General features: G+C 53.9%; 1 protein-coding gene across 1 annotated transcript in view; it reads left to right on the forward strand.

Moving 5' to 3' along the window:
* The window catches only part of RBM33 (RNA binding motif protein 33), an 88,513-nt gene that overhangs the window by 46,677 nt on the left and 16,961 nt on the right, over nucleotides 1-24,875 (forward strand). Inside the window, exons 10-14 of the mRNA XM_036247460.1 lie at nucleotides 7,907-8,039; nucleotides 8,410-8,753; nucleotides 10,003-10,281; nucleotides 11,659-11,946; nucleotides 17,237-17,836. Coding sequence (XP_036103353.1) covers nucleotides 7,907-8,039; nucleotides 8,410-8,753; nucleotides 10,003-10,281; nucleotides 11,659-11,946; nucleotides 17,237-17,836 — 1,644 coding nt within the window. The remainder of the gene's footprint in view (nucleotides 1-7,906; nucleotides 8,040-8,409; nucleotides 8,754-10,002; nucleotides 10,282-11,658; nucleotides 11,947-17,236; nucleotides 17,837-24,875) is intronic.

Consider the following 24,875-nt stretch of genomic DNA (forward strand, 5'->3'; position numbering starts at 1 on the left):
TTGACAACACAAAATGCTAAAGTCTCAGTACTCCTGTCTGTCCAAGAAGATCTATCTCTATGGCCTCTTCTGGTGGCCACCAGTGGTTTTTGTTTGTTTAATGTTGTTGTTAATCCTCACATGAGGATTTCCATTTAATTTGGGGGGGGCATTTGCTTCCTACATGCACCCCAACAGGCGCCAAGGACGGAACTTGCGACTCAGATACGTGCCCTTGACTGAGAATCGAACCTTCAGTGTGCAGGCCAATGCTCTCTCTAACTGCTGAGCCACCAGCCAGGACCAAGTCTGTGGATTTAATCAGCGTGTGCAGTGGTTCATCAGCACAGTTAGGATGTCCCCAGAGACTGCCCTGCTGCCCCTGCTGCCGGCCTCTTCCCAGCCCGGCAGCCTCTGCTCTGTGCTCTGTGCCCTGTGCCCTGTGCCCAGACGGCTTCACGCGCTGGGCCTGGTGGTAGCTGCGCTCTCAGCCTGGCCTCCTCCACTCAGCACAGTGCACCTTTCAGTGACGCGCCCTCTCTTACTGATAAGTATCGCCCATTGTGTGGGTGCGCGGCTGTTTGTTTACCGGTTGTGTGGGCGCGCGGCTGTTTGTTTACCAGTTGTATGGGTGCGCGGCTGTTTGTTTACCGGTTGTGTGGGTGCGCGGCTGTTTGTTTACCAGTTGTGTGGGTGCGCGGCTGTTTGTTTACCGGTTGTGTGGGTGCGCGGCTGTTTGTTTACCAGTTGTATGGGTGCACGGCTGTTTGTTTACCGGTTGTGTGGGCGCACGGCTGTTTGTTTACCGGTTGTGGGCGCACGGCTGTTTATCCAGCCCTATTTTGATATTTGGGTTATTTCTGGCCTTTGGCTGTTACAAATGAAGCTGCTGTAAATATTGTGACTAGGTCTTTGTGCAGGCGGTTGTCTGCAGATAGCTCAGAGTGGGATTGTGGGTCATGTGGGTGACTTCCAGATGAGGGTCTCCACAGCAAGGCTGTGCCTTCGGTGGCAGAGCCGCTGCCTCCTCTGTGGGCAGCCCTGAGCGAGCTCCGAGCAGCACGCTGCTGAGGGGATTCAGGAGCCATGGCCCCATCCCAGCCTTGCTGGGGGGAGGGGGTGCCTGTGTTCAGCCGTGCAGGCAGCCTTTCTCCGTGGACGGACGCTGAGCCTGAGTCTTGGAGATGGAGATGATGAGGTGCACGTACTGGGCGCAGGAGGCAGGGTGGGAACCAGGGCAGCCCGAGTGTGTTCATCGCCCTGCACCTTCTCCCTGGGCACTGAAGTGCAGCCCAGCGGGCTGGGTGGGAGGGCGTGGCTCTGTGGGTTGAAGCATCACTGTAGCAGACCGGCCGTCCCAGGTGCTGACGTGGACGAGTGTGCTCTGGAGGGCCTGTCATGGGGTGGGCTTTTGCGGGAGAACGGGGATGAGGTACAGGAACAAAGGGCTTTTCTTTGATGAAATAATGTAAATACATCGTTGTTAGTGGGTTATCAAGAGCAATACTTCGGTCCTGTCTGGTTTGGCTCAGTAGAGCTTTGGCTCGTGGACCAGTGAGTCCCAGGTTCGATTCCCACATGGGCACGTATCTCAGTTGTGGTTCGTCCCCGGCCCTTGGTCAGGGTCATGCGGGAGGCAGCCAGTCAGTGTGTCTCTTTCACATCGATCTTTCTCTCTCTCTCTTTTTCCCTCTCTCTTACTCTGTCTGAAAATAAATAGGAAAATATCCTCGGGTGAGGATTAAAAAAAAAGCAGTTCTTTGTACAGAAGTGAAGGTGCTGTCACTCCAGTGCATGTTGTGTGTGAGGTCCATGTGGCATCGCCCTCCTCACGAGGGGGCCTGGTGCCTGGCACTGAGCATGTGTGGCTTCAAATGGTTTCCAGTGCATCTGCGGCTGTGAACGTACCTTCCAGGCAAACATACATCTCCGTCCTGCAGGAGGAATCTCAGGAGGACACAGATGGGGGGGTCAGCATGGCCACCATGGCTGTGATTTCACTGTCGGGGTCACCAGTGGTCTTTATTCTTTTTGTTTAACCCATTTGATCTGAATTAACTGAGAGGCCTTCTCACGTGTCTCTGGATTCTCATATAGGTCTTTGCGTTTTAAGCAAGATTAAGAAATGAAAACATGTAGAGGAAGGTTGTAATTTATCGAAAGATTTGTGAAATGTCAGTGATAATGTCACAGCATTTAATTAGTCTTACTAAAATAGACCAACTGACCCTTTTAGGAAAGCTGATAAGTCATATAATAGCTGTTAGAGCCTCTTTATTCTCTACATTATATGATTAACTTTGTGCTAAGCAATTTATGCAAAGTTTTCATCTTTTTTTTGTAAGGGAAGTTATCAGTTCTTCCTGAATAGGATTAGTGTAGATAACATCATGCAATTAGCAAGAGATGCAAAAAAGTGAGAATACAATTTGTATAAGAATTATGAGAGAGAGAATGATAATTTCTTACCTTGGATTTTTAAGGGATGTAAAGAAAAGCAAAACAGTAATTACTGGAAAGGATTAAGGTGGCCTCTTCTTTCAAAAGCTGCATCACATCAGCACTGAGAGTTCTGTTAAGGGAAGTGTTCACAAAGCAATAATGTTGTTAAAATAACTCTGCATTTGATAGAGGGAATTGGTAATTTATTATCCTTTGTATCCATGAAATGATAGAAGCTACGTGATGAATGATCACATCAAGAGGACCTCTTAGGCAAAGAGGTGTGTGTGACCGACAGCGGGATCTGTAGCCGGGACGGGAGCTGGCTGCCCTCTGCCCTTCTCAGCAGGGCTGGACCTGGGCCGCGTGTCCTCCTGGCTCCCATTCCTCAGAGAACTCTAAAAGTGAGCAGGCGGTGGCCAGGTGAGGGAGATGCCCGTGTTCTCACTCTTCCTCTCTGATTATATGACATCACTGGAGTGCCAGTTACAGGGTTTGTGTCCTGGTGTTAAGGCAAACATACAGGTTCTGTTCACGTTGGTTCCCCGGGTCCTCGTGCACTGTGTGCGCCAGGGCTGCTGGTCCAGGAGAGCTGTCCTCACCGTGTTCTCCCCCCTTTATTTCCTTCCTGAAGCCTCCAGCCATTCACTGACTGACCGTCACTGCCTCGTGGGCAGCCAGCTGTTGAACACATTTGGTATTCTAGATTTCAGTGTGGGCTGCTGCCTTCTTGCTCTTAGGAATAGTCAGTTCATCCCTCCACCCGTTGAGTATCTGTGAGCATGTGTGTGTGCAGGTCCTGTGCCAAGCGTGGAATACATTGGTGACTGAAACATGCGCAGCCCGCACGGCCCAGCACTGGGGGCGCAGAGAAGCGGGAGCGGAGCCGAGAGAGGCCTGGGAGCTGCGTCGATGGGATGGCGACACCTCGTCTGCAGGCCTTCTGGTTGGAGCTGAGAATGGGTGCAGGGAGGGCCCTGCTGGCTCGCCTTCTAGGGCCACATGTGATTGCAGAAGCCGAGTGTGGCGCTCGGGAGTGTCTGCGGAAGTGTGCTGTGAGGGTGCAGTGCAGGCCCGGGGAGCTCCCTCACCGCCGGCTGCTGTCCGAGGACTTTGTGTGTGTCCTTGTGTCTTCCCCCCGAGGTAGGACTGTCCGTCATCCCTGTGTGACAGATGTGAACACTGAGCACAGAGGTTCAGTCCCGTGCTCAAGGCGGTGCCAGTGAGTGGGGAGGCAGGACACAGGCCCGCGGTTGAGCACTGTCTCAGTTCCTGTGCTAGCGAACGGATGTCTTCAGGAGAAAGGGTCGTTAGCGGTTGGAATAAAGTTCGGGTTAAATGTTACTGCTGAAGAGAGAGGTGGTTGTATGTTGGTGGCATCTGAATGGCTGTGTGTGGTGAGCTAGCCCATGGAGGATCAGCAAAAGGACAGGCGGTTTGGGGCAGTGATGAAAAGCACAGTGTTCAAATTCCCGAGGAGGCAAGATACGTGATCCTAGTCTGCTGTCAGTGTGGTACCAAAGAGTGTCTTCAGAAGTGCTGATGATCTCCCAGAAGATGTGACAGTGCTTCGAGACCCAAGAAGTGGGGTGCCTAGTTCTGAGCAGCCTGAAGCTCTTGCGAAAACTGACCGCGTCAGCCTTCCGAGCTCGTCCTTGTAACTGAGCGCTTCTAGGGGGCGAAGGGCTAAGGAGAGAGCTTTGCCAGCTCCGCCCGCGCAGCCCCGCCTGGGCACGGCACACCTGCTCTTCCGGCGCCTCATCAGTGAGGGGGAACCTTGGTGGGGAGGGGTGAGCCCCCTGGTGGGAGGAGAGGTCAGAGAGAGCCCTGGCGGCAGCCGCAGCCGGGACGTCAGAGCCTCCGCCGCAGGTGAGACTCGCGGCAGTAAGATGCGGTCATGGAACTTGCAGATCACGGGTGTTGGAGAAGCCGTCTTTCTCAGGTCTCTGTGAGCCTGGCAGGAACAGCAGTGATGACTGTCGGGCTTCAGGAAGCAACTAGGGAAGAGCCGTGTGGAGTAGTCCCGACAGGAGGAGGAGCATCTCTCAGGCGCCCTCCAGCTGTGAGCAGAGCCACAGCTCCTTGCGTGGTGGCGACCGACGCGGGTTCCGGCTCGGAGCCTCATGCTTCCACCTTCAGAATCCAGCACAAGTCCGACCGATGTGTACCAGGCGGTTTTTCCTTCTGTGTGATTCTAAGAACACGGTGTCGCCGTTGTTCCAAGAGTTGGCTTGGACCCTGAGGCTCTCCGGGCCAGTTCCTCTGGACTGTCCCCACGGCAGCAGTACCCCTGCTGCCCTTCTGTGCAGAGGGCTTGTCTGGGCTCCTCCTGGGCGCCGCCGCAGGCAGCGCCGACCCCTCCTGTGCGGACCAGCACGCGCATGTGCGTCGTATGTGCGTCGGCAGCCGGGGTGTCTGGGAGGACAGCTGTCACTTGTTGCGTCTAAAGGTTGAACAAGTTTCGTTATTTGTCTTCGGTAGGTGTTAATATTTTACTAATCTGTGAGCTGAACCTCATAAAAAAGGCCCGCTCTCCCTTCTCTCGGGCTGCGGCGCTGTCCTCGGGGTCCCGGCTCGGGTCTGGGTTGCACTTCTCCCCACCAGTTACCTGAAGGACTCGCATCCTATCCCGTCTGCACTCACCTGTTGAAACTCTTTCCTGGTCCCTCTCCCAGAAGAGGGACAGCCAGGTCCACGGGGCAGGGTTTGAATCAGCGGCCTAAGTGAAGAGGGTGTTGCGGAGGGCGAGGGCTGCTGGCGGGTGTCGGAGCGGGTGTGTGCCGCCCGGGCGGCCAGGCACACGTCAGCGCAGGCGGTTGCTGACTATATTTTCTGTGCCACTCCAAGAAAAATGGCTTAAACTTTTATTTTTTTAAATAATAGCAGGAACTTGGTTGCTAATTAATCATCATCAGAAAGTTTTGAAGATGATTTTAAACATGGTTTCAAACACATGTACATGTGAGAGAAAAAGATATTTGAAACTGAAGAGAGAAGATGGATGCTCTGGGAATAAACCCTGTAAGAACACATGTTCTGCCTGTTGCCTGGTGGGGCACGCGCCGAGGCACCGCACCTGCCGAGGCACCGCACCCGCCCACGGATTTCGGACAGGAGTGGGGCCTTCCTCAGCACGAGGGGCAGGCCACGGCTCCTGCACGTCCGGTGGATCACAGCAGGGGGCAGGGTGCCATCAGAACGTTCTCTCTAGCACAGTGTGACACGGTGAAAGTATTACACGAAGGGCCCACGCCAAAGCATTGTGTCAGCTAAGCCATGTGGACTGAGGAAGGGTGTGCATTCGTTCGGGTAGAGAGCTCTCCGGGGCAGCACGATTGCACACCTGTGGGTTCTCACTCCTCACCCCACGCTTCATGGCACTGATACTCTAGAGGAAAGTGACTGTCTCTGGGTCAAGCCTGGTGAGGGAGACTCCCCTTGATTTCACCTCACGTGCAGACAGACTCAGAACGTCCTCTCGGGCTTTCTGTTCCATACATCTCGGCCCCTTTGTATAGATAGGTCATGATGCTTGTGCTTAACACGACTGCTTTGACTCCACATAGCCGTGATCTCATGGCTTGTGTTTGTTCCCACGCTCACTTTGCGTCCCCTACAGTGCTGGGGCCAGGGCACACTCGGGCGGCAGAGGGCATTTCTGTGGCCAGGGCACACTCGGGGCGGCAGAGGGCATTTCTGTGGCCAGGGCACACTCGGGGCGGCAGAGGGCATTTCTGTGGCCAGGGCACACTCGGGGCGGCAGAGGGCATTTCTGTGGCCAGGGCACACTCGGGCGGCAGAGGGCATTTCTGTGGCCAGGGCACACTCGGGGCGGCAGAGGGCATTTCTGTGGCCAGGGCACACTCGGGGCGGCAGAGGGCATTTCTGTGGCCAGGGCACACTCGGGGCGGCAGAGGGCATTTCTGTGGCCAGGGCACACTCGGGGCGGCAGAGGGCATTTCTGTGGCCAGGGCACACTCGGGGCGGCAGAGGGCATTTCTGTGGCCAGGGCACACTCGGGCGGCAGAGGGCATTTCTGTGGCCAGGGCACACTCGGGGCGGCAGAGGGCATTTCTGTGGCCAGGGCACACTCGGGCAGCAGAGGGCATTTCTGTGGCCAGGGCACACTCGGGGCGGCAGAGGGCATTTCTGTGGCCAGGGCACACTCGGGCGGCAGAGGGCATTTCTGTGGCCAGGGCACACTCGGGGCGGCAGAGGGCATTTCTGTGGCCAGGGCACACTCGGGCGGCAGAGGGCATTTCTGTGGCCAGGGCACACTCGGGCGGCAGAGGGCATTTCTGTGGCCAGGGCACACTCGGGGCGGCAGAGGACATTTGTGAAGGCATCTTCAAGTAATGTCACATTCAGAGGGAACAGCTAATTGTATTAGTAATAAAGTGACAGAAAAAGCATTAGAATTTTATGAGAAGGGAGTATGACTTTAAAAAGTTAAGAAATAACGGATGAGTTTCAAAGAATGAGGTGTTATTAAATAAAATTGTTTGATGATGCGTGTAATGCATGAATTCTTTATGGAGAAGGGAAAAACAACGTGAGGCCTTTCTGTGCCTCCAAAAACGGGAGGCTTTCTCAAGCAAATGGGTGTTCCAAAAATCTGAATTCCCGCCCTAGTTGGTTTGGCTCAGCGGTTAGAGCGTCGGCCTGCGGTCCAGAGAGACCTGGGTTCTGTTCCCGCTAAGGGCATGTACCTTGGTGGCAGTTTGTCCCCGGCCCTGGTTGGGTCGTGTGGGAGGCAGCCACTCGATGTGTCCCTTCACGTCAACGTTTCTCTCTCTCTCTGTTCCTCTCTCTCCCTCCCACTGTCTGAACAAAAAATGGAAAAATGTCCTTGGTGAGGATAAAAAAAAAAATCTGAATTCTTGAAAGAGTAACTGAAAATGAAGTAATTTTAGTTTTATCTATAGAGTTCTGCTAGCAACATTAGCTACTAAATAATGTTAATCTTTAAGAGTTTGGAATTTTTTTGTCCAATGGAATCCAACTGTGTAATACTTCTTTTGTAGTAACGTGGTTTCTTTCACATTTCACATTTTCCTGCTTTGTCAGATTGCTGATTTGTGTTGTGTAAATTCTTTTTCTCTTTTGAAGTAAAGCATCTTTATAGCTGTAGCTTATGGTTGTGTTAAAAAGGTAGCAAAGATTCATGTTTGAAAAGATAAATATCAGGAATGTCGAAAGGAGACATTTCGTCTTTCGGATTAATGGGCAAGGAGGTCAATAATTGCATGGATTTCAATAAGCTTAACAATAATGTTCTGTGGTGCTGTGGACATATTAAAACATGGGATTAATTTTCAGATGCTACATTTTGGTGTTGGACTGTTTCATATGGTGGAATCACTTTTGTAACGTGCAGTCATAGATGTGGGGGGTATGGGAGGTGAGTTACTGTGTGTTTTCAGGGGACTCGGACTGTGTGCAGATTGTTTTCTCCCCTCTCACCCTCTTCCCTGTTGTTCTGTAGGGCCCTCCGGAGTTCCCACAGCACACCCCCGGGCCTGTCCCCAACAACTTCAGCCAGCCTCCGCGGCTTCCTCTGCAGGACCAGTGGAGAGCACCACCCCCTCCCCAGGAGCGGGACCCCTTCTTCTTAGGAGGTAAAGGACAGTGCGGAGCAACGGAGCAAAGCTGGGGGGGTCGCCCAAATACCCTTCTGTTTCACACTGAATCCGGCTCCCACCAGGAGGCTTTGTTAGGTGTCCGATCTCTGCCCTAGCACTTCGCCTGGGTTCCAGCGCTAAGATCAGACAGGATTGGTGTCCGAAGCGTGAGCGCTTCACACAGAACAGGAAGTCAGTTACAGGAAATGACTAGAGAAACTGTCGAGAAGAAAGAAAAGAGGGAAAACCTCGGGTTCTTTCAAGCATTGGCACCTGCCACCACTTGTCCTCTAGTCGTGGGAAGACAGGTAGCAGCCCCAACAGCTCGCGTTCTGGACAGCCCGAGGTGACAGCCTGCTGTTTGCAGTTTCAGGAGAACCTCGCTTCCCGAGCCATCTCTTTCTGGAGCAGCGGAGCCCCCCGCCACCGCCACCCCCTCCCACGCTTCTCAGCAGCAGTCACCCTGTGCCCACGCCCAGTCCCTTACCATTTGCTCAGCCAGGGCCAGCGTTTAATCAGCAAGGGCAGCAGCCTGTGTTCCCCAGGGAGAGGCCCGTGAGGCCCGCCCTGCAGCCTCCCGGTCCCGTGGGCCTTCTTCACTTCAGCCAGCCAGGGTCTGCTGCCGCTCGGCCCTTCATTCCTCCTCGACAGCCCTTCCTGCCGGGCCCCGGACAGCCCTTCCTGCCCACGCACGCACAGCCTACCCTGCAGGTACTCGGGCGGGGGCTCGGCCCGGGGCCTCATGGGGGAGGAGGGGTGTGCTGCGGTTCTGGGTCTGGTGCTTTTGAAGACGGAGTGACACGCTTTTATTCTAGTCTGCTAAGATGTGGAGGTGATTTAAAGAATAAGGTTCTTAATCCCAAATGTTCTATTTACAACAGACAGTTCTCTTGACAATATTTATCTCCTTAATCATAGAATGGAAAAGGTGATTGTCAATTTTGAGGAAATGAAAAAATTGTATTAAGATATTTAAATTGTGTTAGTGGCTGTACCGCTGATACAATTAGGGCATGTTTTGATAATACTTTTGCTCATCACGGGACGTCCTAAAAGGTTTACAGTGGAAATAAAGTTCTTTGTCAGACGATGTTCCTGCATAGGCTGCTGAGGGCTCCCCTCGGAGGAAGTGCTGTGTTGGCTCCTGCTCCTCCCTGTTGGGTGGGTTGAGCGCCCTCTGCTGGCGGGCTGTCTCATGGGCCTTGCTGGGAGAACTACTGCTTACCCGGAGGCTTCTGTTTGTGCTGGAAGCTTAGTTAGAATAGACAGTGGGGGTACGCTGGAATCAGCTGTTTAGGGACACAGGGTATGAATCTAAAGTGAAAAGAGGAAAATGATTATTCAGGGCACTAAAGTAGGATAAAATGGCTGTGTGTGAGGTCACCACCCCAAGTCAGGTTTCCGCCCATCACATTTATATCCCTTTACCCTTTTCTACCTGTTTTTCTTTTTATTAAAAAAAAAAAATAGTGACTATATCTTTATTGCAGAACTATGGGAGTAGAGATCAGTATTTAAAAAGGAAATTAAATAAGCCCGACCCCGGACACAGTCGCCACTGACACTGGGTGCTCACGGCTCTAGTCTTGTCAGAGCACCTGTCCACAGCACGCTCCTCTGCAGGCGGCCTGCGGTGGCCCTCGGGCGGGGACTGCTGTCACTCTCGGCCGACCCCGCGCCAGGCGCATTCATGGCGCCGCTGCGCTGACGCACTCTTAAGAGACAGTACGGCAGGGAGCCTCAAGAGGTTGTTTGCACCCTTAGTGATGTCCTTCGGACCGTCCTTGGAACTTGGGATGAAAGGGCTTAGGGCAAATAGAATACCTTCGCCAGCAGATCTGAGTGCAGTTCGTGCACTTGAGCTCTGTCTGGTGGTGGGGTCCTGAGGGAAGGGCTGAATTGGAAACGACTGGTATGTACATTTATGAACTGTTCTTTCTCTCTTCTTTTGGCACGGAAGGGGCCCCTGCACCCCCCGTTGCCCCCTCCACACCAGCCCCCACCGCAGCCCCAGCAGCAGCCCCCACTGCAGCCGCCCCCGCAGCACCCGCCGCCCCCGCAGCCGCAGCACCAGCCGCCTCACCAGCCGCAGCAGCACCAGCACCACCACCACCTGTCGGTGCCCCCGCCACCTTTGATGCCCATGTCGCAGCCCCAGTTCAGGCCTCACATGCAGACGGCTCAGCCTCAGCAGAACAGCAGTCGGATGCAGTGCCCCCAGCGCCAGGGGCTGAGGCATGTGAGTGTCTGCCCGTCTCCAGCCGTCTGCCAGCCACGCCCTTGAGGTCGCAGAATGTCAGGGGCAGAGCTCGTGAGTGGGGTGGTTTCCAGTTCTGATCCAGTGAACAAAACCCCCCTGCAGTGCGTTCTTGCGCAGCAAACGCAAGTTTCAAAACTGCTTAGGACATTGTTTTCTCAACCACAGAAATCAGTAGTGTCTCTCTTGTGCCTGAGTCTCCTCGTGTTGTTTGCTTCAGCCTCTTATTTCTGTGTGTCTGTGTCCTGTAGTGACGACACTGGTGATCCACAGATGAGCAGCCTCAGAGAACAGTGTCTGTGGCAGTCACTCACCCTTTGCCAGGGGCTTGCTTGTTGATGCACAGGTCAGCCCTGTGTCCTGAGCCCTGAGTAAGTAGGTAAAGGGTTCAGGAAGAGAGCCCTCTGCTGCTCACACCCTCCAGCTTCTGGCAGCGCAGCGGTGAGCAGGAGGGGCAGGTGTCCTGCCCATGGAGCCGCGTCTCTGTGAGCTCGTGCGCTCAGAGACCATCGCGAGCGCGTGGTGGTCACACCTGGAAAGAGACTGGGGAGTGTATTGCTCTAAAAATTAGTTAGAAGTCACTGTTACTGCCTGTTCTCATTAAATAGCTAACCCTTTTATGAAAAATCTAATGGTTAGAGTTCGAGGCTCTAAGGTGACAGTCGGGTTTTCCTTTTATACTGTCCCGTGTGACCTTGAGCTTCAAGCATGTCATCGAGCTACTTTTAATCTCAAATGTTCTTGAACCTGCATCTTTCTTGAAGTAACGGACTGAAATGGTCAGAAATGAGAAAGGATGTGCAGACCTGGGGCGACGGTTGTTGGCTAGGGCTGTCTGTTCGAGCAGTGCAGGCCACGTGCCTGCCTCGTGCTCTTCCTGTCGACCCTGCGGGGTCCGAGAGCCGGGTCATCTCATGTCTGTGAACCCCCAGGTGTGGAGATTCTGTTAAGAATCCATAGGATAAACATGACCAAGTATTTCCTCTTGGATAAAACTTGCTGGCATCTTTCTCCCCCAGGGAGGGCACTGACTTCATCTTGATTCTCCGCCTGGTCCACTGTGCGTTCACGGGGCCTGGGAAAGTGGTGCTGCCAGTCTCGGTGCAAACAGTCCTTTGTTGGCTCCAGCCACAATCGGGAGCCTGTCTGTCAGCTGTGCTGCCCCCTAGTGGTCACAGCCCCTGACAGCAGGTGTGTTTGCACCGAGCAGGGCGCACGCATCGTGGAAAGGATGGAGGAGAAGCCGCTTCCTGACTAGAACAGTTGTGATGTTTGTGTCCAGTGCTCTGAGCAGCGTGCCTCTGGGGCCCTTCTCCTGAGTTTCCTGTTGGGACTGGAGTTTCTCTCTTCTTGCGACAGAACACGACGTCCCAGAGCGCAACCAAACGGCCCACGCAGCAGCTGCAGCCAGCCGCCCCCAGGAACAGCAACCTGCGCGAGCTGCCGATAGCACCCTCCCACGTCCTGGAGCTGAGTCACAGTCGTGGCGCGTCCACGCCAGGCGCTCACGGAAAGCCCACGGGCAGCACTTCGCCACCCTCGAGGCCTGGGCCCGGGCCCAGGAGCGCACAGGGGAAGACGGACATGAAGGCCAAGCCCGTCAGCCCCGAGGGTCAACCTAAGGAAGAAGCAAAAGCAGAACCAGAGGTAGGACTCTGTTCTTAAGAAATAGTATTTGGCCTCAAACAGGAAGCCATGCGACCTACTTGTACCTCTTAGTTCACTTTGATCCAGCTAGTTGTTCACCAGATCTTCCCGGTTCTTAGCTGGGTCCGTGCTGTCACCTCACGGCCAGGCTCGTAGAACACATGCTCTCCTGCCTGGTCTCCGTGTCGGTCGGTGTCGGCCTCGCATGGAGGCTGTCTGCTGGGGAGGCTGTCTGTGCTGGGCTTGGCGCACAGGTCCTCAGGGCCCAGGTGGCACACGCCTCACGTGCTGGTCCAGGCCGGTTCTCAGCTGTCAGCTCGGCATTTTCAGCACAGAAGCCACACGGGCAGCTCCCGCACGGCAGCAGTGGCCGTGCTCCAGTGACGCTGGACGCGATCTGGCCGGCGAGCTGGAGGCAGCTGGTCCTTGATGGGAACCTGTGGGCTCTGACTTTCTTGTTCTGCACTGTGCACGAGACAGGGCCACCTTTACTTTTGGCCTTTAAGATTTGGGGGTGGGGGCAGGTTATTTTGACTTCTTTTACATTACTGCTCATTTTAAATAGGTATAAATAAGTATAAACAGTAAATGCAAATTAGTATGTGACATGGTTTCCAGTTGAGATCTTATTTGCATCTTGATTGAGTTTGGCCACTTCATTATTTTTTGTGTAGGGGTGACTTGGTATTAGTACAGATTTGGTTGTGAACTTTTTTTTTTTATCCTCACCCGAGGACATTTTTCCATTTTTTGCTCAGATAGAGTGGGAGGGAGAGAGAGAGAGAGAGAGAGAAACATCGACGTGAAAGGGACACATCGAGTAGCTGCCACCCTCACGACCAACCAGGGCCGGGGACAAACTGCAGCCGAGGCACGTGCCCTTAGCAGGAACCGAACCTATGTCTCTGGACCGTAGGCCAACGCTCTAACCGCTGAGCCAAACCGGCCAGGGCTGGTTGTGAACTTTTTGATTAGCTCTTTTTAAGTCTTAGTAAAATCTGCGTCTGGGACAAACCCCTGAGGCCACTGGTCTCGAAAGAGAAGCGGCTTTGGTTGTCCCCTGCTTCCTGCCTGGAGACATAGTCCTGGCTGTGCCAGAGGCACAGATGCAGACCGGAGGCGGTGTCTGAATCCGGGTCTAACGAGAGCAGGTGTCCAGTGGAGCACAGGTGACTGCATGTCCTCGGCGTGGCCTGAGCCAGTCACTTCACTTCTCATGAGCCTCACGTGGTGCTGAGGAAGTTTAAGGAGAATGTAATAAGTGAGTATCATAATGGCAGGAAGAGTTTCCTTTGGAAAAATATAGGCAAGTCATGTTTTCTTAATTATTAAAAACCAGTTAACACTAGCTTTATCTTTAGTCAGTTACATTTGGGGGGAGTCATAATGTGTTACTAATCAGAAATGTAAGTGAAAATGCTGAGTTGACATTTAACAGGCTCTCACTGAAGGAGGGTCACGTCTGCACGGGCTCTGCAGCTCGGTCCTCAGCAGAATCGGTAATGCAGGGCCTGCAGAAGGGGACTTGCAGGTGACCGTGTGCACGCAGTGTCTGCATTTGTTTGCTTTCAGATTCTGTGCACATAGAATGGTCCAGGAGTAACATTGTTTTAGTTCTTAAAATATCTTCTATTTGTTTTGTAGTTTATCTTCTTATATTCACCCAGTCTATAATGATATGCTAAAGGAAAACCTATTTAGAAGCATTCCCTTCTGTATTCTTGAACAGACTCGAACTCTTTCTTGGTTACTTGGGGAACACATCCTCCTGGTGACTGTCCCTGCGTTGGAAGCAGGGGCCGGGCCTGTCACTGCTTCCCTGAGTGCCTGGCCCCTGCGCTGTGTGAGCGCTGTGCACCCCTACACCTGTCTGTCTGAGTGCCTGGCCCCTGCGCTGTGTGAGCGCCGTGCACCCCTACACCTATCTGTCTGAGTGCCTGGCCCCTGCGCTGTGGGAGCGCCGTGCACCCCTACACCTATCTGTCTGAGTGCCTGGCCCCTGCGCTGTGGGAGCGCCGTGCACCCCTACACCTGTCTGTCTGAGTGCCTGGCCCCTGCCCTGTGTGAGCGCCGTGCACCCCTACACCTGTCTGTCTGAGTGCCTGGCCCCTGCGCTGTGTGAGCGCCGTGCACCCCTACACCTATCTGTCTGAGTGCCTGGCCCCTGCGCTGTGTGAGCGCCGTGCACCCCTACACCTATCTGTCTGAGTGCCTGGCCCCTGCGCTGTGTGAGCGCCGTGCACCCCTACACCTATCTGTCTGAGTGCCTGGCCCCTGTGCTGTGTGAGCGCCGTGCACCCCTACACCTATCTGTCTGAGTGCCTGGCCCCTGCGCTGTGTGAGCGCTGTGCACCCCTACACCTATCTGTCTGAGTGCCTGGCCCCTGCGCTGTGTGAGCGCCGTGCACCCCTACACCTATCTGTCTGAGTGCCTGGCCCCTGTGCTGTGTGAGCGCTGTGCACCCCTACACCTGTCTGAGTGCCTGGCCCCTGCGCTGTGCGAGCGCTGTGCACCCCTACACCTGTCTGAGTGCCTGGCCCCTGTGCTGTGTGAGCGCTGTGCACCCCTACACCTGTCTGAGTGCCTGGCCCCTGCGCTGTGTGAGCGCCGTGCACCCCTACACCTATCTGTCTGAGTGCCTGGCCCCTGCGCTGTGTGAGCGCCGTGCACCCCTACACCTATCTGTCTGAGTGCCTGGCCCCTGCGCTGTGTGAGCGCTGTGCACCCCTACACCTATCTGTCTGAGTGCCTGGCCCCTGCGCTGTGTGAGCGCTGTGCACCCCTACACCTATCTGTCTGAGTGCCTGGCCCCTGTGCTGTGTGAGCGCCGTGCACCCCTACACCTATCTGTCTGAGTGCCTGGCCCCTGTGCTGTGTGAGTGCTGTGCACCCCTACACCTGTCTGAGTGCCTGGCCCCTGTGCTGTGTGAGCGCTGTGCACCCCTACACCTGTCTGTCTGAGTGCCTGGCCCCTGTGCTGTGTGAGCGCTGTGCACCCCTACACCTGTCTGTCTGAGTGCCTGGCCCCTGCGCTGTGTGAGCGCCGTGCACCCCTACACCTGTCTGTCTGAGTGCCTGGCCCCTGCGCTGTGTGAGCGCTGTGCACCCCTACACCTGTCTGAGTGCCTGGCCCCTGCGCTGTGTGAGCGCCGTGCACCCTACACCTATCTGTCTGAGTGCCTGGCCCCTGTGCTGTGTGAGTGCTGTGCACCCCTACACCTGTCTGAGTGCCTGGCCCCTGTGCTGTGTGAGCGCTGTGCACCCCTACACCTGTCTGTCTGAGTGCCTGGCCCCTGCGCTGTGTGAGCGCCGTGCACCCCTACACCTGTCTGTCTGAGTGCCTGGCCCCTGTGCTGTGTGAGCGCCGTGCACCCCTACACCTGTCTGTCTGAGTGCCTGGCCCCTGCGCTGTGTGAGCGCCGTGCACCCCTACACCTGTCTGTCTGAGTGCCTGGCCCCTGCGCTGTGTGAGCGCTGTGCACCCCTACACCTGTCTGAGTGCCTGGCCCCTGCGCTGTGTGAGCGCCGTGCACCCCTACACCTATCTGTCTGAGTGCCTGGCCCCTGTGCTGTGTGAGTGCTGTGCACCCCTACACCTGTCTGAGTGCCTGGCCCCTGTGCTGTGTGAGCGCTGTGCACCCCTACACCTGTCTGTCTGAGTGCCTGGCCCCTGCGCTGTGTGAGCGCCGTGCACCCCTACACCTGTCTGTCTGAGTGCCTGGCCCCTGCGCTGTGTGAGCGCCGTGCACCCCTACACCTGTCTGTCTGAGTGCCTGGCCCCTGCGCTGTGTGAGCGCTGTGCACCCCTACACCTGTCTGAGTAGCCTCATCCGCCTTCAGGTTTGCAGGCTCTCATCTGTCCTGGACTCTGAAGCCGAGAGCTGGCTTGTCAGCGTTGCTGCACAGGTGACGTGCCCTGACGAGGGCCGACTGTCCTGCAGGCCACAGGCTCGGGCTCTGGGAGCACCACTGGAGTCTGCAGCCACATTTGGGTCTTAAGTCTTAATTCTTTAGGTTTATTTGTTAATAGCTGATCTCTGGATAGATTAAATTCGATTACATTCTTTTGGTGAAAGATTTGTGGATCGAGTGTATATCCATGATGCTCTTAAAGGAAATTATTGCAATTAAAAAATTTTTTTTCTTCATTGATTTTAGAGAGAGATTTAGAAGGGAGAGGGAGAGAGAGATAGAAATAGAAACATGGGTTGGCTGCTTCCTGCATGCCCCCCACTGGGGATCACGCCCACAACCTGGGCATGTGTCCTGACCGGGAATTGAACCAGCGACCTGTTGATGCATGGTTGACGCTCAACCCCTGAGCCACACTGGCTGGGCAGATTACTGCAATTTTTAACAGATGCCTAACTTTTTTTTTTTTTTTTTTAATCCTCACCTGAGAACATTTTTCCATTTATGTTCAGGTAGAATGGGAGTAAGGGAGAGAGAAAGAGAGAGAGAGAGAGAGGGAGAGAAACATCAATGTGAGAGAGACCCATCAATTGGTTGCCTCCTGCATGACCCCAACTGGTGCCAGAGACGAACCCCAACTGAGGTACGTGCCTTTGGTCGAAATTGAACCCAGGACTCTTTGATCTGCAGGCCGATGCTCTAACCACTGAGCCGACCCGGCCAGGACACAGATGCCTAACTTCTAAAAAACTTTCGTCTGCATGGTTTTGATGAAAGTTACAAAACTCTTTCGAGATTTTTTGTAGACTTTCGAATGGCTCGGAGCTGGCACGTGAAGGCTTTCCTTCTGTGCCATTGATATTCCAGCACTGCCAGGGGCAGCATTTTGATTCTGAGGAGAGTGCATGAGTTCAAGGTCAGAGAGATTGACTCGTGCTGTTCATTACAACCAATTATTCTGTGACAAATGAGTTTGAGATCAGGCTGAAATTCTGTACGAAAAATCAATAGTTCTAATCAGACCCTTTCAGGTCGTCCACGCCACCTTTTGTTGGCTCGTCAGAGGAGAGCCAGATAAAGCCTGTGGGCCAGCGTTGCCCCTCTGTGGCCTTTTCCGTTGGAACTTATTTTGATATCGTGAATGTTTAATTGGTTTCAAACTTGTAAATGAAGGGAAATGTACATTCTTTTATTTTTAATATTCTGATAAGATTTTCCAAATGAGCTTTAGCTGTGTGATTTTCCCTCCCCGGAGGAAGGAGTTACACGTAAAGTATCTCTCGGATTCTGAGCGGAAAGGGCTGGGATCCTGCACGCTCTGACCGAGGCCGTGCGCGGGCGCTGCCTGCGCCGCAGTGACCGCTGTGTCTGCCCCAGGTCCCCGAGGAGGACGAGGAGACCCGGCTGTACCGCCTGAAGATCGAGGAGCAGAAGCGCCTGCGGGAGGAGATCCTGAAGCAGAAGGAGCTGCGCCGGCAGCAGCAGGCAGGCGCCCGGAAGAAGGAGCTGCTGGAGAGGCTGGCGCAGCAGCAGCAACTCTGCGCCCCCTCGGCCCCTGTGGAGCGGGAGGAGCAGCCGGCGCCGCCATCGCCCGCCAACGGAAACCCCTTGCTCCCCTTCCCTGGTGCCCAGGTCCGACCGAATGTGAAAAACAGACTTCTTGTGAAAAACCAAGATGTCACACTTTCAAGTCTTCAGCCCAAAACGTCAAACTTTGTGCCGTCTGGTGCTAGCATGCCGTACCCGGGACAACCTGCGAAACCACTGAAGCACCTGAGACACAAAGTCCTGCAGGCACAGCCTGTGGACGGCGATGCACAGCCCCCAGCACAGACCGCCCGAGTGACGGCCTTCCAGGGCCGGCCCCCCGACGTCAAGCCGGGCGCCAAAAGGACTGTCATGCACCGGGCAAACAGTGGCGGCGGAGATGGACCGCACGTCGGCTCCAAAGTGAGGGTGATTAAGTTGTCAGGCGGGGTAAGTTGACAAGGTCACTGTGCCTTTCGAATGTCTGTGTCCTTCAGTGAAAATGTCCTCATTCCCAGAGCAAGTGTGAGCAGAGGGAGGCCGTGGCTCTGGACGGCGCGGGGACCCGCCCTCCTGCCGGGGCGTGGGGGCTGCGTTGTTGTCGTGCTGACCGCAGTGCTCGTCTCTGGCTCTCGGGACGCCCGCGTGACGACCTCGCTTACCTTTGCAGTGTTGGCTTTTTTTTGCAGATGATTGGTGGTAGAATAATCAAGTTTGTTTTAAACATAACGTTTCCTTTACCACAAAGCAAGTGATTTGTTGTGTGTAGCTTTAGACTCTGAGCACTGGGGAACCAGGAGGAGCCGAGTTCTGTCGTGAGACCTTGTGGCCTTCCTGTGCTCTGTCGGAGGCCAGCACATCTCACACTCACGTGTCTCCTGGTGACAGTGGCCACTTTCTGGAAGGCAGTCCTTGCTTGTTCCCTGCGCAGTTGGGCCAGGTCAGTGCTTGGGCAGCAGCACAGTGCTTGGGCAGCAGCACACAGAGGCCCGTGGCAGAAGCCTGTCCTGCCAAGAAGCCACCTGTAGGACATGTGCTTCCTTACAGAAGGGGCCCGTCCTCACTCTGCTGGTGGCCTCCTGCAGCACACGGGCCGCGCCGACCTCTGCCTGGCGCTCCCGGCGCGTGTAGCTGGGCGCAGACTGAGGACGAAGGAGAGGCTGGTGGTGACGACGCACAGGCCGCAGCCTGTGACCCTCGGGCCCTCCAGGAGGACGGTGCGTGGAGGGCCCGAGGGCGTGTGTGCCTCCCTCTCTGCTCTCTGCTCACTGCGAGCAAGTCCCTGGAGCCGCTGGCTTAGTGCGGTGCTCACTCCTTTATTCCTGGGTTTGCAGGCGGACCGTGTGCTTTCCATGTGCTGCAAGGCCGCTTGTGAGAGAAGAATACGAACTGGAAATTCCAGATGCAGTAGGACTGGTGATTTCGTTGTACCTGAATCTGTTTTTCTCACCTGCATTGGTTGGGATTCAGAGTGTTGGTCAGTAGAAGGACAACAGAGGAATTTTACATGAAAATAGCCATCTGCCACAGGTCAGAGTAGCTTTCTAGCTCTTTTCAGTTTTCCAGTAGTCAGTTAGCTGACCAGCATGTCTGAAGTCCCATTAGGGTTATCCCATCAACCCTCCAGTAGCATGTTGGCTGCTTTCAACTATCAGGATAAATGCCTTGTTTATGTGTCTTTGAACTAGAATAGATAGTCTAGTCTAATGGCCCAGGGGTGTGTGTGTGTGTGTGTGTGTGTGTACTATTTTTAAGAGAAGACATTCACAGTTGTGTGTACTTGAGGTGATACGAGAAGAAACGGTTCTGTTAAGTGTTGTGTGTGCACATTTTTCTGCTGTTATTTCTCTCCCTGCTGGCCCTGGTGTCCTGGGCTGTGCAGGAGCCCAAGTCCAAGCTGGACCTGTGAGGCTCGGCCGGGGCTTCGCGCTCGGGAGGGTCAACTTGCACTCTGGGCTTGTGGAGGTCACTGGCACACTTCAGGTTCACAGCTACTGACATGGCTGACGATGGGTCGTTAGTGCTCAGTGTGTAATTACTTTCTTCTCATTCTGTGTTCTTGGCATTTTCGCTCTGAGTTCCTCGCTGTTGTGCAGAAGTTCATTGTATCTTACTGACAAGGTTCCCTGGAGAGGTTGCTCTGGGGACAGCTTCACCTCCTCCACCCCTTCGGACCTGGACTGGCGTCGCTGTGGTTGCCGCATCCCTCCGCAGTGGACAGTCGGCGTGGCCAGGAAGGCCGGTGATTCCAGGGCGCCGTGTCTCGCACTTTTTTTTTTTTTTTTAATCTTCACCGGAGGACATTTTTCCATTTTTTGTTCAGGTAGAGTGGGAGAGAGAGAGAGAGAGAAACATCGACGTGAAAGGGACACATCGAGTGGCTGCGGCACCAGTGTGGCCTTCTCTCCTGTCGGTCCACGTCGCCCCACTTACAATCGAATCATTCATCTTTGGATTTTATTAAATTGGGTTTTTTGAAAAGTGAAAGGGCCAGAGACTTAAGGCAGATTTTCAATCTGTCCTTGCGTCGATCATCTTTGAGGTGAGGTCCGACCGTCCCCATCGCCCTTCCTCTGGGTCCCGGGGTGCGCTGCGGGCACGGGGCACTCACGGAGCGCGGGAGACCCTCTCTTGCTGCCGTTCTCACAGCCCCGGCCGCCACGCTGGTCTGGCCGGCAGCTCGCAGTCACCTCCTCTCCTCCGCAGGCCCTCCTGAGCCCTGTGTGCTGCTGGCCGTGCGGGAACTGTCCGCGCAGCAGCCAGCTGCAGGCTCTCCCTCACCAGGCCGGGGGTGCGTTTGTGCCCGACACTGGGATATGAGTGAGAAACAGGCTTTGGACGTTAGGAAGACTTGTGTTTGGGCGGTTGGTGCTAATTGTCCTGAGGACCCTGACGGGCATTTCATCTTCCTGAACCTCCGTCTCCAGGCTGAGTGAGGTTGCTGAGGGGTCGGGGCAGCTTCTGCGACACGAGCTGCTCCCTACGTGTCTTCCTCCTTTCAGTGCCCACGGCCCGGCCGCGACCTGCTCTGTGCACCGCCGCGCGCCGCAGCGCTGCTGTGTGCTCCTGGCGTCTGTGTGCGGCCTGCTGTCCCGGACAGGAGCAGGGGCTCCCGGGGTCTGTGTGCGGGCCTGCTGTCCCGGACCGGAGCAGGGGCTCGGCGGTTGTGTCAGCAGTGCAGGGCCACACAGCCGCTGATGGGTAGAGCCAGGCTTTCGAATCCTGTGCTCTCTGCAGCTGTTTATAATACTCAATTTATTTTTTATTTTTTTTAGTCCTCACCCAAGGATATTTTTTCCATTTATTTTCAGCTAGAGGGGGAGGGAGGGAGGAAGAGAGAGGGAGAGAGAGAGAAACGGTGTGAGAGAGACACATCGATTGGTTGCCTTCCACATGACCCTGACCAGGGCCAGGGACAAACCAAAACCAAGGTGTACATGCCCTTAGCCTGAATTGAACATGCGACTCTGGTCCATGGGCCGACGCTCTAACAGCTGAGCCAAACCGGCCAGAGCTATAATACTTTCGCTGCTGTTTTTCCCCATGGTGTTGCTTATTTCCTTTTTTTTTTTTTCACTCTTTATTGTTGAATGTAAAATGTATTACAGATGTTCCACATTTTTCCCCCATTGACTCCCTCCTCCCCACTCCCGCCCCCCTCCCACCTTTTCCCACACTATTGTCTGTGTTCATTGGTTATGCATATAAGTTCTTTGGTTTATTTCTTCCCACCCCCCAACCCCTTTCCCTTTGAGGTTTGTCAGTCAGCAATGAATTTGTACTTCTTAATCTCTTCACCTTTTTCACCCATTCCCTCAACCCCCTCCCATCTGGCAACCAACAAAATGTTCTCTGTATCTATGAGAATGTTTCTGTTCTACCTGTTCATTTTGTTTGTAGATTCCTCTGTTGATAGATATGTATTCATTGCCATTTTGTTTGTTCATACATTTTATCTTTTTCTTCAAAAAGACCCTTCATCATTTCATATAATAACGGTTTGGTGGTGATGAACTCCTTTAACTTTTTCTTGTCTGGGAAACTCTTTATACGGCCATCGATTCTAAATGACAGCTTTGCAGGATAGAGTAATCTTGGTTGTAGGTTCTTGCTTTCCATCACTCTGAATATTTCTTGCCACTCCCTTCTGGCCTGCAAAGTTTCTTTTGAGAAATCAGCTGACAGCCTAATGGGAACTCCCTTGTAGGTAACTAGCTGCCTTTCTCTTGCTGCTTTTAAGATTCTCTCTTTGTCTTGAACCTTTTGCATTTTGATGATGATGTGTCTTGGTGTGTGCCTCTTGGGGGTCATCTTGTTTGGGACTCTCTGTGCTTCCTGGACTTGTATGTCTGTTTCCTTCACCAAGTTAGGAAAGTTTTCTGCCATTATTGTTTCAAACGGGTTTTCGATTTCTTGTTCTTGCTCTTCTCCTTCCGGCACCCCCAAGATGCGAATGTTGGCACGCTTGAAGCTGTCCCAGAGGCTCCTTACACTATCCTCATTTTTTTTGGATTCTTTTTTCTTTTTGCTGTTCGGATTGGGAATTTTTTGCTTCCTTATATTCCAAATTGATGGTTTGCTCCTTGGATTTACGTTCTCTATTGAAGCTGTGTAAATTATTCTTTATTTCAGTTAATGCCTCCTTCAATTCTAACTGTGCATCCATGATTTCTAACTGGTCCTTTTTTATGCTCTTGAGGCCCTCACTAAGTTCACTGAGGTTCTCACTAAGTTCATTGAGCATCCTTATAAGCAGTATTTTGAACTCGGCATCTATTAGGTTGCTTATCTCCATTTCGCTTAGTCCTTTTCTTGGGGTTTTTTCCTGTTCTTTCATTTGGGACCTGTTTCTTTGTCTCCTCATTTTGGCTACTTCCCTGTGTTTGTTTCTATGTATTACTTAACGAGAGGTATGGGGCTCGCTGAGACCAGATGCTGCTTGTTTGAAAGAATTTAGGAAAAACCTGAAGCAGGATCCAAGACAGGCCAATCCTATGGTGAAGCAAGTGGCAGCAGCTTGGGTGGGCCTGAAAGTTGGGTGGGCCTGAAAGTTTGGTGGGGTGGGGCGGGGCCTCAGGGAGTCACCAGGGCGGGGCAACCAGTGTGAGCCAGGTTGCTGGAGTCCCAGATATGGGGGCTGTCTGCCACCCCCGGGAAGGGCTCACCAAAGGAACAAAGGCCTCTGACAGCACGTTTTGTCCCGGAGAAAGGCCCTCTCCAGCCCTCGCTCCAGTGCCAAACAGCTCGGTTCTTCCCTGTGTGTCTCTGGCGCCACTCGAGTTGCCTCCCCTCCAACCTTAGAGGAGAGAGTCCGATAAGTCTGTGTGCGGGCCCTTTAGGGAGCTGCCTGGGGCTCCAGCCAGGTCAGCCTCCCTGAGCCTCAGTTCCCGCTGGTTTTTCCAGCCAGAAGTTATGGGGATTGTCTTCCTGGCACTGGAACCCTGAGCGGGGCACCTGGTGTGGGACGAGGACCCCTCAGTCCTCAGGAAGGACCTTCCCATCCGCGGAAGCCTCCTGATTTTTATCCGCCACACGTGGGTGTGGGACCAGCCCGTCCCCTCCACCCTCCTACCAGTCTCGATGTGGCTGCTGCTTTAATTCCATAGTTGTAGGACTTCCATTCAGCTGGATTTCAGGTGGGTTTTTTTTATTTATTTTTTTATCCTCACCCGAGGACACTTTTTCATTCTTTGTTCAGATAGAGCAGGAGGGAGAGAGAGAGAGAGAGAAACATCGACGTGAAAGGGACACATCGAGTGGCTGCCACCCGCACGACCAACCAGGGCCGGGGACAAACTGCAACCGAGGCACATGCCCTTAGCGGGAACCGAACCCGGGTCTCTCCGGACCGCAGGCCGACGCTCTAACCGCTGAGCCAAACCGGCCAGGGCGCTTTCAGGCGGTTTTGAATGATGGTTGTTGATGTGGTTGTGGGAGGACGCGATACCGCTTTTACCTACCCGCCATCTTGACTGGAAGTCGCTTATTTCTTGATTAAGGATAATATTCTGTCTTCGATGAGAGTACATAGCTGCCAGAGTGGATCAGGACATGCTTAGTGGGCTCTGGAAAAGGTTGGAGACTGGTCTCATTGTGCTGGCAACCCCGGTGGGCAGTGACTGACTGGGGGGCGTGTGGGGATTCAGAGGTGTGACAAGGGTCTTGGCTGCACAGGACTGCAGAGCGGCCCGTTCTAGAGCCCGCGTGGGTGGCCAGGTGACACTCCGCAGCCGCCTGGCCACCAGCCTCCTGACGCGATGGACGGTGTGTCCTGGCTGAGTGTAGCGGTGTGGCTGTGACTGGCTGTGCTGCAAATGTGTCTCAGGACAATTCTGTGCGAGTCAAATGAGGTCACATTTTATGTCTGACACTTTGGGGTGAGAACATGAGGAGACTTTGAAATCTGAAGAGACCTTTTGTTGTGAAGCGAATCAGTCTCTATCTGTGGATTTCAGTTTGCCCCCATGTTCTCTTGCTGGGTTTGTGAGGTGAGCGCACAAGGAGCAGACAGACTCGCGCTGCCTGCAGAGCGTGCGTCCTGCCTGAGTGCTGTGTGTCGAGCACTCTGCCTGAAGAATTGTTTAGAATGGTTCTATTTATTTCTTAAAACATGAAATATTCTCCATTGGCTCATTTCTCAAAAAGCTACTTCTAAGTGTTTGATTTTCAGAAACCAAGAAAGCAACCTTGGTAAATCATGATTTTGTCCATAACCAGTATGTAATCCAGAAACACTGTTCAAGTACTGACAGAGCAGTGTGATCACAAAGTGCTCGCTCGTGCCCAAGTGCCGCTGCACCCGCTGCTCCCGGCGCTGGAGCTCCAGGTCCTCCCTTCTGGGGAGGGCTGACCAGTCTGGTCTGCATCGAGGTTCCTGCGTGTCTGTCGTGTGACCACCGTTACCTGGCGGTGCGCCTGCGCTCTCCTCTGGAAGGGGCCAGCTTCCTCCCAGGTGGTTTGGAGGGTTAAATGTCGCAGCACATGGTAGTAGCTCAGTAAAGACTGTCACCCTTTTCTTGTAGTTGAAGAAAGAGAACATGGTTTGGAGGGGCAGTTACAGGGTTCTTGCAGAAACTGAAAGCAATTCTGAATTCACTGCTTTATTCTAATCGTGGTGATGGAAATTTTAAGAATTTGGCAGCACATTAAGCAAACATTCTTTGTGCTGCTGGCCACACTGAGAAGCGGGCAGCACGGAGACCCCGAGGCGGCCACGCGGGGTCCGGGCAGCCCCTCCGGCCTGTGTGAGGCCCGGCAGAAGCCCACGCAGAAGGGCGGCAGCTGCCGCAGGGGTGGGCCGCACTCGCAGGCGTCTCCTTCCTGCCGCTCGAAAGTCGCTCTCGGGTTTCTCTGAAGAGGTGATGTGCACGTACCCGGTCATTTTTTGGGGGTGGAAATCATTTTATTTTGATGTAATTTTAATTTAAGAGAAGTTGCAAAATGAATGCAAGGCATCTTGCACATCTTATCAAACTCACCAGTGGTTTGC

Source organism: Molossus molossus, unplaced genomic scaffold (assembly GCF_014108415.1).
Source record: "Molossus molossus isolate mMolMol1 unplaced genomic scaffold, mMolMol1.p scaffold_m16_p_7, whole genome shotgun sequence".
Classification (NCBI taxonomy): Eukaryota; Metazoa; Chordata; class Mammalia; order Chiroptera; family Molossidae; genus Molossus; species Molossus molossus.